Consider the following 12,428-nt stretch of genomic DNA (forward strand, 5'->3'; position numbering starts at 1 on the left):
AAAAAAAAAAAAAAAAAAAAAAGTGTTAAAAAGTTGCATTGTGACGGTTGAGAACCACTGTCCTGAGAGGATTAGTGGATTAAGAAAAACCAAACCAAACCAAACCAAAAAAGTATATTTAAACAATGAATATATTAATCCATTCAAAGGACGAAGTTGATGCATGCATGCTATAATGTAGAGATTCCTGGAAATGCCATGTTTACAATGAAAGCAATCATAGACCATGTATTATGTGACTATTTATAAGCAATGTCAGAAATAGCCAAATAAACAGTAAACTGTAAGCCCCCTAGAGCCAGGGTTGGATAACAAGGGTGGGTGCCAGCTAACCTGTTCTATAGTTAACTGTGGTATGATTGCAGAACTCTGAGGTCAGTGGGATCGACTCAAAGCTACTGAATTCTAATTTCAAAAGAAAAGATATTGTGTGTGTGTTGTAAATGTATATTGTATGTGTAGTGTGGGCATGTTTGTATACTTGTTTGTGAATATGCACGTATGTGTAAGAGCTAGAGATTTTGGCTATCTGTCCTCATCATTCTCCACCTATTATTCTGATCCAGGATCTCTCACTGAAACTAAAACACATCAATTTATCTAGAATGGCAGATCAAAGAGCTTTAGGAATCTACTTGTCTCTGTGTCCCTGAGACCTGAGATGATTATAGGTGTAAGGAGCCAAGACTGGCTATTTCCACAGTATTACGCGATGTGACTAGCTGTCTCAAACTCTCACTACCATGGCTTCCTCACCATGATGGACTGTACTTTTGAACTGTAACCTAAAATAAACTGTACCATCTTTAAGTTGCTTAAGCAGTCAGGTATTTTGTCATGACAATGGGAAAAGTATCTAGTTAATTACCTAGATAGTTCTTAAATCCAGTGCTAAGTGTCCTTATAAAAGCTATACAGAAGAATCTATAGAAAAAAAAGCTTTGTAAATGCCCAGAAGACATGGCCTCAAGACAAGTAAGCCAAGGAATGTCTGCATCCTTGCACATCAGGCAATTTATCAACTGAGCTACCTTTGCCTTCCCAGTCTCCCCCCCTTCCCTCCTTCCTTCCTTCTTTTCTTCTTTTTTCCTGCAATGTCAATATAGTTCAGGCTATACCTGAACCTGTACTCTTTCTCAAGTCTCCTCAGCACTAGGATTACAGGGATAAACTACAGTTGTAGTAACAGGGTCTCACTATGCAACCCTCAATAGCCTCAAACTCAGAGAGATCCACCTGTCTCTGCCTCCCAAGCTACCACCAGCTTGACTAAAGTGTACATTGTAAAATTGATATTTTCTTTTCCTTTTTTTTTGTTTTTTTCGAGACAGGGTTTCTCTGTGTAGCCCTGGCTATCCTGGAGCTCACTCTGTAGACCAGGCTGGCCTCGAACTCAGAAATCTGCCTGCCTCTGCCTCCCAAGTGCTGGGACTAAAGGTGTGCGCTACCACTGTCTAGCAAAATTGCTAAATTATGATACTATCATTGTTGTTATTGATATATGTCAATTACAACCTAGCAATCAGTTACCAAAATAATAATATATGGAAGCCTTCTAGTTCTCTAATCTGAAACATACTTTTTTGTTTTCATTTTGAAATAGAGCTTCACTCTGTATCCCTGTGGGCCTAGAGCTAACAGCAATCCTTTGTCTCAGGGTTACAGGTGTGAGCCACCATCATGCCTGACTCATCTGGAACTTTCAAATGTGTAGCATTTAAACTGCATTCAAATTGCCTCACCTGTAATTTTATCAAAGGGAAACTATGTCAATTCCAACTTTATACTTTCCTAGCTAGAGCTAATTTTTCATACATTTTATTAATGTCTTATATTATCCATCTTCCATCATATTTTTTCCCTAACTGGATTGAAGGCCCACTCATCAAGAGGGAAACCATGCCTGGTAGAAACCTAGCCAACTATCACAGGGCTAGTGAAGTCATGGATCTTGGAGAAGAACCTATAACTACCACTTTACTAAAACAGCATAATTCTAGCAGGGCGGTGGTAGCGCACGCCTTTAATCCCAGCACTTGAGAGTTCCAGAGACAGGAGGATTTCTGAGTTCGAGGCCAGCCTGGTCTACAGAGTAAGTTCTAGGACAGCTAGGGCTACACAGAGAAACCCTGTCTTGAAAAACCAAAAAAACAAAAACAAAAACAAAAACAAAAAAAACCCAAAAAACAAAACAAAACAAAACAAAACAAAACAAAAAAAAAAAACCAGCATAATTCTGAGCTATATTCTAAGTGTTTGTCCTTATCCCCACCAATATGTGCAGTCCTTGCTCCTCATCAAGGAAACTTTTTCTAAGTCAGAGACCATTACAGGCAACCACAACGAATCAAAATGCAGAGTTGTGAAGCCCAGTTCCAACTGATACAAACACAGTGATATAACACAACTCTTTAGTCTAAGGCTCAGTAATCATTGAGAAAGAAGGAGTGAAAAGATGGTAAGAGCCAGAGGAACAGGGAGTTTGCCGTGAGATTTTATCTTCTAGAAACATCAGCAGCTACATCCATGCAGTCTCATAACATGGCTGCCTAAACATTAATTGAACAAGGATGGGATGAAACCAATAGACATGCAAATGCAAAAAGGGAAACTCAAGAGGCCTCAACCTAGACAAAGAACTACCACAAGCAAAGAATGCTGAGATTGGGAGAAATAGTCTTCCCCAGGAAGAGTACAATTGGTTATCTAATTTTAGATTAGCCCTAAGAACATAAACATGAAGTAACAGACTGAGCAGGTTGCACTTATCTATTTAGGAATACACAAACATATACATTCTCATATGTAACAACAAATAAAGAAAGAGAGAGCAAATTTTCATGAATTTGAAGGAGAGCAATGTAGGGAGGCACATGGAGGATTTGTAAAGAGAAAAGGAAAGGGGAAAATGATGTCATTACATTATAAGCTCAAAAAATATCCAAACAAACAAACAAACAAACAAACAACCCTACATATTCTCTGACCTCAGACAGGCCTGGGAACACACTGGAAGACAAGAAAATGGAGTAATTTTCTTACCAAAGATGCTTCCTTCCCCCATTCCCACATCAAATATACACTCCTGTCCACAATCATAACAGTATCACTGTCCACTCAGTTCCTAGGAATGAGAATCACTCGAGGCTCCCAGTCCCTCCCACAGGCCAGTGTCCTGTTCCTATATTTCACCAGCAATCCTCTTCTTCATTTCCAAGGTCATTCTTAGCCACATGGCCCGAGACCAGCTCCCTATATTCTTCATGGCAGATGTCTAGTTTTTCATTACTTCTAATACTTTTATCTGACAACTGAATACCCGCAATGACAGAAGCAAGCCTTACATCTAGTTCCCTTCTCTCTTCCAGCCATACCACTATTGTTTGTTGGCCTCCGATTTCTGAAACGAATTTAGCTGTTGATCCTTAAAAGTCTAGCTCAATGTCACCCCTGTCAGACAGTCTGCATATATCTCCTTGGCCTTCCTTTTTGCCCCTGCTTTCCTCACATAGGCAAGCAGAGGCTACATACAACTCCAGGAAAGAACGCCTGGGCCCCAACTCACCCTGCGGTTTCGGTTGTGATCCATAGTCTTGAGATGCTTTTGGATGATTCCAAACTGCATGGGGATGAAAAGGTCACAGGCTGCACAATGGGCTGCCTCCACCTTCTTCACAAAATGCTCCATAGCAATTTCTGATGGGGGCAGAAGAAAGAAGTCATCACTGGTCTCAGGTACCATAAACATCAGACTAGTTTCTTAACTTTCCCTGCCACTTCTACATAAGCCTGAAACTGGGTGAACAGTGGAACATCAAGCCACTATACCAAGAAGCAGAAAAGGGCAGGCTAGGGGCCTACCTGGTGGCAGCCATCCTGGTGGGATGGAACCTCCTCACCTTGGGTCAGATCTTGGTCTCTGTAGATTTGTTGGATCAGACCATCAAGGTCCTCCACAGTTTTTCGGAGCTCCTCTGTCTTCTTGGTCTTGTTGGTAACATATTCCTATCAGAGACAGATGTTTTGTCAGCTGCCTGGCGATCCCAGAGATTCGAGAAATCAATAGATGTGCTGCTCGGAAGCTTACCTGCAGGAAGTCAGCAGTCTGCTTGGGAAGCTTGGTGCCTACATATTTGAAGTGTTCCTTGTGGAACTTGCTGTCAAGGTGGCTACCCATCTCATCCTCATAGAAGGTCCGGTATTTGCAGAGAGAACACACAAACTGGATCCTGCCACAGGAGGGAAACAAGAGGCTGAGGTTGCAAGGGTCCCAGGAAACGTCACTGCTACCCCAACCCAGGTGCAGGCCTTGAAACAGGACTCGCTCTGAAGTGCAGTCCCAGCTGAGGGGTAGGCTGGGACTGGTAGGGTCGGGAGCAGAAGGGGATAGTCTGTAGGCTGCAGTTACAGCAACGTAGGGGTTAGGGGCGGAACTCTTCCTTCCCACAGGCAGGAGGCCGAGACCCGAGGCAGCTACTGCTGCAACAGGCAAAGAGTCGCTGGAAGGTTGTCGGAAGGCCTCTCTACCAAGGCTAGGCAGGAGCTTGTGCTTGGCCCAGCTGGGGACCGGAAGGAAGGATGCCCTGGCGAGAGCCAGGAGGGCCTGAGGTGCAGAGTGGAGTACGCAGTCCCGAGGCAGTGCCTGAAAAGGTGCTGCATCTTCCTTCTCAGGTCTGGGGGACTCAATGGCCCAGCCCATCCTCTGCTCAGAATGCCTGGGGGGTGGTGTCAGGAGGGATGGGAGGCAGCAGGCCTGGGCACCTGCTGCCTCATCTTCCTCTTCCAAGAAGAGACCAGTCTGAGCTGGAAGGAGGGTGCCCGCCTGGCCTGCCAGAGGGCAGCCTGGAATCACTGGGCGAGGTGCTCTCTGTCTAGGCCTCGTGTCCACAGCAGAAGCCTGGGGTCTAGGGCCTGGGCTGGAACAGGCCGCCGCAGCAAGGGGCGGAGGAGGCCAGCCGCCACCGAGGCCTCGGGGCGGGTCCCTACCTCTGCCGGACGTCCTTATCTGGGCCACGGGGTCAGCTTTGTCTGAAGAGCCCAGGGGCCGGGCGCCGGCGAGGCTGAGTGGAAGGTCCAGCAAGAGCAAGAGTCTGAGGCGGAGGAGGCAAGCGCCAGTGCGGGAGCCCTGAGGGCAGACAGACCCGACCAAGGGGCGTGAAGGGCTCAGCCACAGACAGGCCCGGCCTGAGAGGGCCGGTGGGCAGGGCCAACAGCAGACCCAGAGGCTGCCATAGCCCACAGGTGCTGTCATCTCTCCTGGGCACGGTGGCGGCCTCTTGGCAGCTAGCTGGGGTAGCACAGGAGCCTTGGACCTTGAGTCTCTGATGAGCTGGCCCCCTCCCTCAGGGGCATCGGGCCCCCTGCGCACCTCAGGGCTTGTGCGCTGAGTGACCTAGTGCTGGAACTTCTGGGCAATGGTGCTGAGCAGTGCCAGGTCTCAGGCCACAGATGGCAGCGGTCGCCAGGTGGCCACAGAGGGGCAGGGGATGAGTCAGGACTTGGGAGCTGGGCCTGGCGGGAAGCAGGGTCCATGCACAGCAGAGCAGGTGGTGGCTCCCAAGGGAGGTCAGAGGGCGGCGAGATGGCAGAGCTATGACCCTGCTCTCCTGGTGGTAGCCCCAGAGCAGGGCAGAGGCAGAGGGATGGAGGGAAGACAGTTACCTTTCCACCATACGGTCTCGCTGCCGCTTTTTCTGTTTGTCTTGGCTCTTCTTGCTTGCCTGCAACTTGCGCTTGGCTTGGCTGCTCTCATCCTGGGCGGTCAGGGCCCCTGTGGTAACAGAAGGGCAGAGTTACCAGCAGGACTCTAACAAAATAGACCCTGTGGCCTGTGGCTGAATCACCCGCTGTCCACTCCAGAGGGTCCATCTGAGAGCAGCTGTATACATAAAGCCTCAGGCCATGAGCAGGGCTGGGTGCCCTGGGCTGAGCAGGAAGTAGATTTGGCTTAGGCACCAGGAGAGGGGAGACACGTGCTGACCCCTCTATTTTCTGGAACACTCTGCAGAGTGGGTGCAGAGAAGCTGGAAGGCAAAGACAGGCTGTCTTGGTGGGAACACAAGCGTGTTCAGAGGGACTGGGTGGCGGATACAGGGAGGCCGTTCACATGGCCCTGCCCACCCCCCCACCGGGCACCGCGGCAACAGTGGGCTGAGGCTGGATTTACTGTTAGGTACCTGCTGGCGCTCATCACTCGGGTGGGGGGACACGGACTCCCAACAAGGGCTGGAGAGGCGCTAAGGGAGAGGACACGCAAACCAGAGCCGTAAAAACTGCACCAAGGGTCCCAGCTTGGACACCAGCCACTGAGGACTTGGAACTGTGTGTTATTGAGGGACCAAGGGGGAGGGTATGTGTGTATGCCTGGGGCTCCCCACACTTTTGCTTGCTGCCCCCACCTGAAGGCAAAACCAAAGTGCTACACTGGAGGCCATACCATCCATAACCTCTGCCTAGGAAAAATGGAGGCAGGCTGTGAGGGCACAGAGTAAGAAAAGGCCCTGCTAACATATACCCAGTCCCATAAGGAAGGTCCCAGCCAGCCATCTTTCTGCTACAACCCTACCCTCAGCTGGTTTCCTCCCACTACAAGCACCTAGAAGAGCTCCCCCAGTACCCAGGTAACCCTGGAAGACTTACCTTTCTCCGAATCTTCTTTGCCTTCTTCTCTCCCATCCTCTTTTCCCTCCTCTTCCTCTCCTTCCTAATATACAATTTTTAAAATTCAATTTTAAAAAGGGCACAGCTACTTATCCTGGCTCTAAAGGATTAAGGGGTGCTAGACCTCCCCACTACCTGGTGCACAGAGGCCTGTAAGCCCCCATTGCTCCCAAGGAAACACATTGTTAGTGAAGTGGTCTGTACTTTTCCCGAGATACCCAGCCTCCTTGTGCTGAGCACTCACCACCCATGCATACAGGTGACAGCACATTGGCTATGTGTCTTTAAGCAAGCTCTGTACTCCTAGGCCCCACCTGCAGAGAGCAAGAGCCTGAGGTCTAGGGTTACTTACTGCTCGGGAGCTTTTCTCCATAGCCTCAGCACTTTCAGTACCCTCTGCAGCTTCCCCCTCAGTGCCTTCATCTGCAAGCAGAGAACAGTCAAGCTCCATCCAGGAGTCCCGTGGGGGCAGGGAGCAGATCACCACATTCCCTAACTTACCATTGTCTGAGTCACTATTGTCGGAGCAGTCTGTTCTGGTAGCTTTGCTGTCTGGCTCATCAGGACTTCCACCCTGCTTTCTCTTCTTCTTTTTGGTCTAGAACAGAAAGAAGGAGTAAACTCAGAGATGGTAGCTATATCCCAGCATGGATCAGGAGGGGTAGGTCAGCCTATTCACCCGGAAGTCAGCTGTGGTCCAGGTCTTCCAGGTCCGCCTCATCTGCTTCATGCCATTGCCAAAACCGAAGCCAAATCGGGAGCCACCAGAGAAGGCACCCCCACCACGCATGCCCTGGAACATGCCATACTCGGGTATGATGTTCTGGGAGAAGAGGGAGGGCAGCCGGGAGGCACCAGGCATGCACTGGCCCCGGGCCCCCATGGGGTCTTCCCACATGCGCCCATAGCCCGAGGCCATTGGCCGTCCACTCCGGGCATCCCGGGCCCAGCCCTGAGCCCTTGGACCAAATGTATCTCCTCCACGCATTCGAAACTGGTCACGGTAGGCATCATATTGGCCCTCATAGGCCATTTCCATCTCAGGGTCAAGCTCGCCATAGTCATAGCTTGACCGATAGAGGTCTCGTTCACTCAGGATGGCCCTTGAGTCACAGGCCTCATAGGAGTCATATCTGTGGAGACACATGGCAAGCATCAGGCAGAGCCCTTTACAGTCCCTTGACTCCAGCTTGCCTAGCCTACTGCTCCTGCCCTACTATGCTCTGTCATTCCTAGTCTCACAAACAAACAAACAAACAAACAAAAAACTCAACACAATACCTAGGAAGAAGGCCAGGCCACCTGGCTAAGACAGAGATGTGTTTAGGCTTATTTCCCCCATACTTTACAAGTACAAGGCCCTCTCTGTACTTCCCTCTCCAAGTCTCACTGGGAAGCATCAAGAGATGCAAAAGAAATAGCACTTGCCATTCATCCCAGGCTTTACTTCCAAAGCTCCATGCTATAGCAAATTGTCCTGCAGCAGTGTGAGCCAAGTTTCCTGCTCTTCCCAAGGATCCCTGGGGCTTTACTTGGTCCTCCCAGAGACCAGCCCAGCCCCTCCCTCTTCACTGTTCTCCATCACCTATCAGTGGAAGTTATCTGGTTCCCCCTTCCTCCACTTTTTTTCCCTTTGGTTTTTTGAGACAGGGTTTCTCTGTATAGCCCTGGAACTCACTCTGTATAGGCCAGGCTGGCCTTGAACTCAGAAATCTGCCTGCCTCTGCCTCCCAAGTGCTGGGATTAAAGGCATGTGCCACCACTGCCCGGTGGCTCTCCTTTATGTTATATTAGAAATATATGTGCCCTTCTTACTATGGTGCAAGAACTCTTGAAACAAACCAAAAGCTATTCTGCCAATGACAACACTCATGGGCAGTAGGACAGATCTGAGGGTGAGGCCCAGCCCAACTTAGCCCTATCATTTACTTACATTCAGGCAAAGGGTGTGTTCTGCTTTGCTTCAGTAGCCCTATCTATGAAGCCAGGACAAAAGTTCCCCAGAAGTATACATTTATAAGGCACCAGCAAGTGGCCGGGAAGTACTCTTGTGTTTGTTTTTTTTTTTTTTTTGGTTTCTCAAGACAGGATTTCTCTGTGTAGCCCTGGCTGTCCTGGAATTCACTCTGTAGACCAGGCTGGCCTCAAACTCAGAAATCCGCCTGCCTCTGCCTCCCAAGTGCTGGGATTAAAGTGGGATTTACCTACCACTGACCTACCACTGCCTGGCATCTTGTGCTTTTTTTTTAAGGCGCATTGGTGTTTTGCCTGTATGTTTATATGAAATTGTTAGATCTTGCAGTTACAGACAGTTGTGAGCCACCATGTGGGTGCAGGGATTTGAACACTGGTCCTCTGGAAATGCTGTCAGTGCTTTTAACTGCTGAGCCATTTCTCCAGCCCCAAGTACTCTTTATCTGCCTAACCACTTGGATGGAGATGACCTGGCTCCTAGTGGTTAGTCCCAAAGGATGATCCCATACTTCTCACCAAACCCAATTTGCCCTGCCTTGGCACTGTGCAGGATCCTCCCTTGTCATGAGGGGGGACACATTAGACATTACTCCTGAGAAGCCATTCTGTGGATACAGCCAAGACAGCACTATAGGTGCCTGCTCTTCCCTTGCACGCAGACAGGGTAAGTTGGCTATGGGGGTTAGCAAGGAGGATGACAGGTTAACAAAGGGAAGCACAGTGACCTCATTAGGAGCACAGTATCGGGGAGCACAGAGCAAGGAGACAGGAAGTAGATACCAAGAAACATTCATGAAAGATTCTAGCAGACAGGAGCCTAAGACCCTAGGCAGCACCTCAACTTACCTTTCTCCACCACCTGAGCCGTACACACCTCCTTGTATCATGTCTGTCTCCAAGTGCGGCATCATATCTAAGCGCTGGTTAATTCTGGATAAAACGGAATCGGCACTGGCGCTACCCGAGGCACTAGGGTTTGCATTTGTGTCAGAGCTAGCCATTTCCCAAGAGTGTGAAGTGGCCATACCATACCCATAGTTGGTGGTGTTATCCTGGCCATAGCCATAGCCATAACCATAGTTCTCGTAGCCTGCAGTTATGGAGACAGAGGGACAGAGACAGAGGGGGTGGGGAGAAGGGAGGAGGCAGCAGACAGAGAAAAACACAGAAAAAAAAGTTGTTTTGGTCAAAAAAGAGCTGGGGGAACTCCTAGCCACTTGAGGCTGGGTAGGCCCTTCTCATTCTAAGGAGGACATCCTGTGCCAGCTCCAAAAACACCCACCTAAGTCCTGCTTGGTCACATAGGCAACCAGAAAATATAAGTAGTACAGTCCTAAGAAGAGTATGGCTAGATACTTGCCTCTATTTGTCCCAGAGTTCCAAGTTCCATATCCTACAGAAAGCAATGAGGGCAATTATTATTTCTATAGTAACTTCTAGTACATGAACTTAAGCTTACTATAGTTTAATTCAAAAGTACAGTTTTTCTCAATACCTGACTCAACTTTCCAAGGTGCTATACACTGAATTCCACACAAGCACCTGGCTACCCTCTCCCCAACTGTTATTCAGCTTTCTGAGACTCTGTGTTTATAGTATTTAAGAAGCCTCCAGTTTCTAACACTCCTAGCTAATAAATTTGGCTTCTACCCTCTTTCACTACAAAATTAGATTTAGAAGATGACCTTCCTCCTCCTGGCTAAGAGATTGCAGGCTACAGTGTCTGCCTAGCATGTGTAAGGCCCTGAGAAAACTTTTATAGAAACATACCAAACACAGCTATTATGTTTTAGCAATGAGGTCTAGGGATAAAACTCTGAGATAGAGATACAAAATAACAACTGATTGACTGACTGACTGACTGGAGGAATGAAGAATACACAAACTGCTATACAAGCAGTACATACACTGAAATCATTACTCTGCTGTGGAACTCTGTCTTCTGTATGGACACTGCTGTCTTAAAATCAGATCAGGTGTTGATATCCTCATGATATCCTGACAAGACTGAGTCTAGCTGAATTCCCTTATGAAATGGGGGCATGGTACACAAGGCTCCTTCCCTACCCAAGGACATATGAACAATGAATAGTTTAAGGTATTATTTGAGGATGATCTTTCTTCTGTGATGTAGATACTTATAAGATGTATGTGCTCCTAGAAACAATCCTTCACCCACGCTCCTGTAAGCCCAAGTAAACTAAGGTTCATCAAATAGGGTGGATTGGATTTTATGTTTTGGTGCCATCCTAGGGTATAGAATAGACATTTGCTCCTAGTGCCCCAGAAAAGTCATGCAACATACCCTATCACTCAACTGGAACAGAGAAACAGATGGTCCATAAACCATGCCTTAACAGAGAAGGCTAAAAAGCACTTGATGCGTCAACTAGGAGCACAATACATTGGGAAGGACAATAAGCATCTCCCAGAATCCCGCATGGTGATGAACATCTGCAATGCTGGCACTTTAGAGGTGGAGACCTGAGCAGTTCAAGACAAGTATTGACTACATAGTAAGTCCCAGACCACCCTGTGATATAGTGAGTGAGACCTTACTTTAAAAATCCCAGGGGGCAGAGACAGGCAGAACTCTGTGAGTTCAAGGCCATTATGGTTCACACAGTAGGTTCCAGGCTATAAGACTGTTAAAGATTTTTTGAGACTGTCTCAAAAGCAGAGCAAACAACAACAAACACTTTTTGAAAAAAAAAAAAAGTCTTTGAAAGAACAATCTGGATCATAAACTAAATATAAATATACTCTAGATTTGATCACATGTAGTAAAAATTTATTCCTTTAGGAAAGTAAAGTCCAAAGTACAAAAACCACATGAGAATTGAGAGTCAATGGGATTCCCCAGAGGGGCATACAGAACAGATGCCCACTTTGCTAGCACCTCCTAGTATGACCCCAGTCACCTCCTAGTGCATGGCATCTCTGCTTACTGACAGACAAACCAACCACAGTGAGAAGACAGTATAATGAATGACAGAGAAACAGGGAAACTAAATAAACTGAACGGTTACCATCTGCATTTGGGCTGTATACAACAAAGTGGGAAGATGATGGAAACCACCTAAGAAGTTCTAGAAGACTGCTACGTTTAATAAACTGGCATGAGAGCTCACAAAGCAAACATCCTCTTGGGATGGGGAAATCCAAACCATGTGTCTATTCAACAAGCCTCTCAGATAAAATGATCCCCACATGCTGGGATGCTGCTAGCTGTTTCAAGAAGATGTGACACAAAAGATCTTATAAGGGAAGAGTGATAGCAGCCATTTCCACAGACCAGAAAGAAGGTCAACAGAGTCACAAGAAGAATCAAGAAGCTGTTCAGAAGGTAGGTTGCTAGCATCACAAATAGTGTACACAGACAGGACGAGAAAGCAAGCACAAACACACTAGGACTCTGCTTATGGGGAGGGCTCTAAGTGGCATTCAGGCTTTTTGGGATCAAGGAGCTACCAGAACCAAGTAAGGAAGAACAAGGGAAGGTGGTGGGAGTGAGCCAGTGGACAACTTTACATTTCAAGGATAGGCAAATGGCCTCCTACGACCAGACCAGAGAGCTGCCATCTGTTAAGCACAGGCCTGTAACCCCATTTACTTGGAAGATCATAAGTCCAATGCCTTCCTGGTCTACAGGAATCCCTTTGGACAAGCATTCACTATATGCTACTTGCTATACCTGGAATGACTGAGACTCTCTGATGGACTCTCAGTAGGTGGGAATGGGGGGCTATCCCTTCAGCAGGAAGCTACACCTAAGAATGTGTGTCCATGAGACC

At 47.6% G+C, this 12,428-nt stretch overlaps 1 protein-coding gene across 3 annotated transcripts in view; it reads right to left on the bottom strand.

Annotated features, from left to right (window-relative positions):
• Positions 1-12,428, bottom strand: part of Akap8l (A-kinase anchoring protein 8 like) — a 32,186-nt gene that overhangs the window by 12,006 nt on the left and 7,752 nt on the right. For 2 of the 3 annotated variants that reach the window (XM_031350423.1, XM_031350426.1), the window contains 10 exons: positions 9,995-10,027; positions 9,481-9,724; positions 7,340-7,793; positions 7,162-7,258; positions 7,013-7,083; positions 6,640-6,703; positions 5,662-5,770; positions 4,088-4,229; positions 3,900-4,005; positions 3,566-3,696 (listed from right to left, as the gene is read on the bottom strand). In XM_031350423.1, coding sequence (XP_031206283.1) covers positions 3,566-3,696; positions 3,900-4,005; positions 4,088-4,229; positions 5,662-5,770; positions 6,640-6,703; positions 7,013-7,083; positions 7,162-7,258; positions 7,340-7,793; positions 9,481-9,724; positions 9,995-10,027 — 1,451 coding nt within the window. The remainder of the gene's footprint in view (positions 1-3,565; positions 3,697-3,899; positions 4,006-4,087; positions 4,230-5,661; positions 5,771-6,639; positions 6,704-7,012; positions 7,084-7,161; positions 7,259-7,339; positions 7,794-9,480; positions 9,725-9,994; positions 10,028-12,428) is intronic. The other variant, XM_031350424.1, reaches the window with a different exon arrangement.

Source organism: Mastomys coucha, unplaced genomic scaffold (genome assembly GCF_008632895.1).
Source record: "Mastomys coucha isolate ucsf_1 unplaced genomic scaffold, UCSF_Mcou_1 pScaffold4, whole genome shotgun sequence".
Lineage (NCBI taxonomy): Eukaryota > Metazoa > Chordata > Mammalia > Rodentia > Muridae > Mastomys > Mastomys coucha.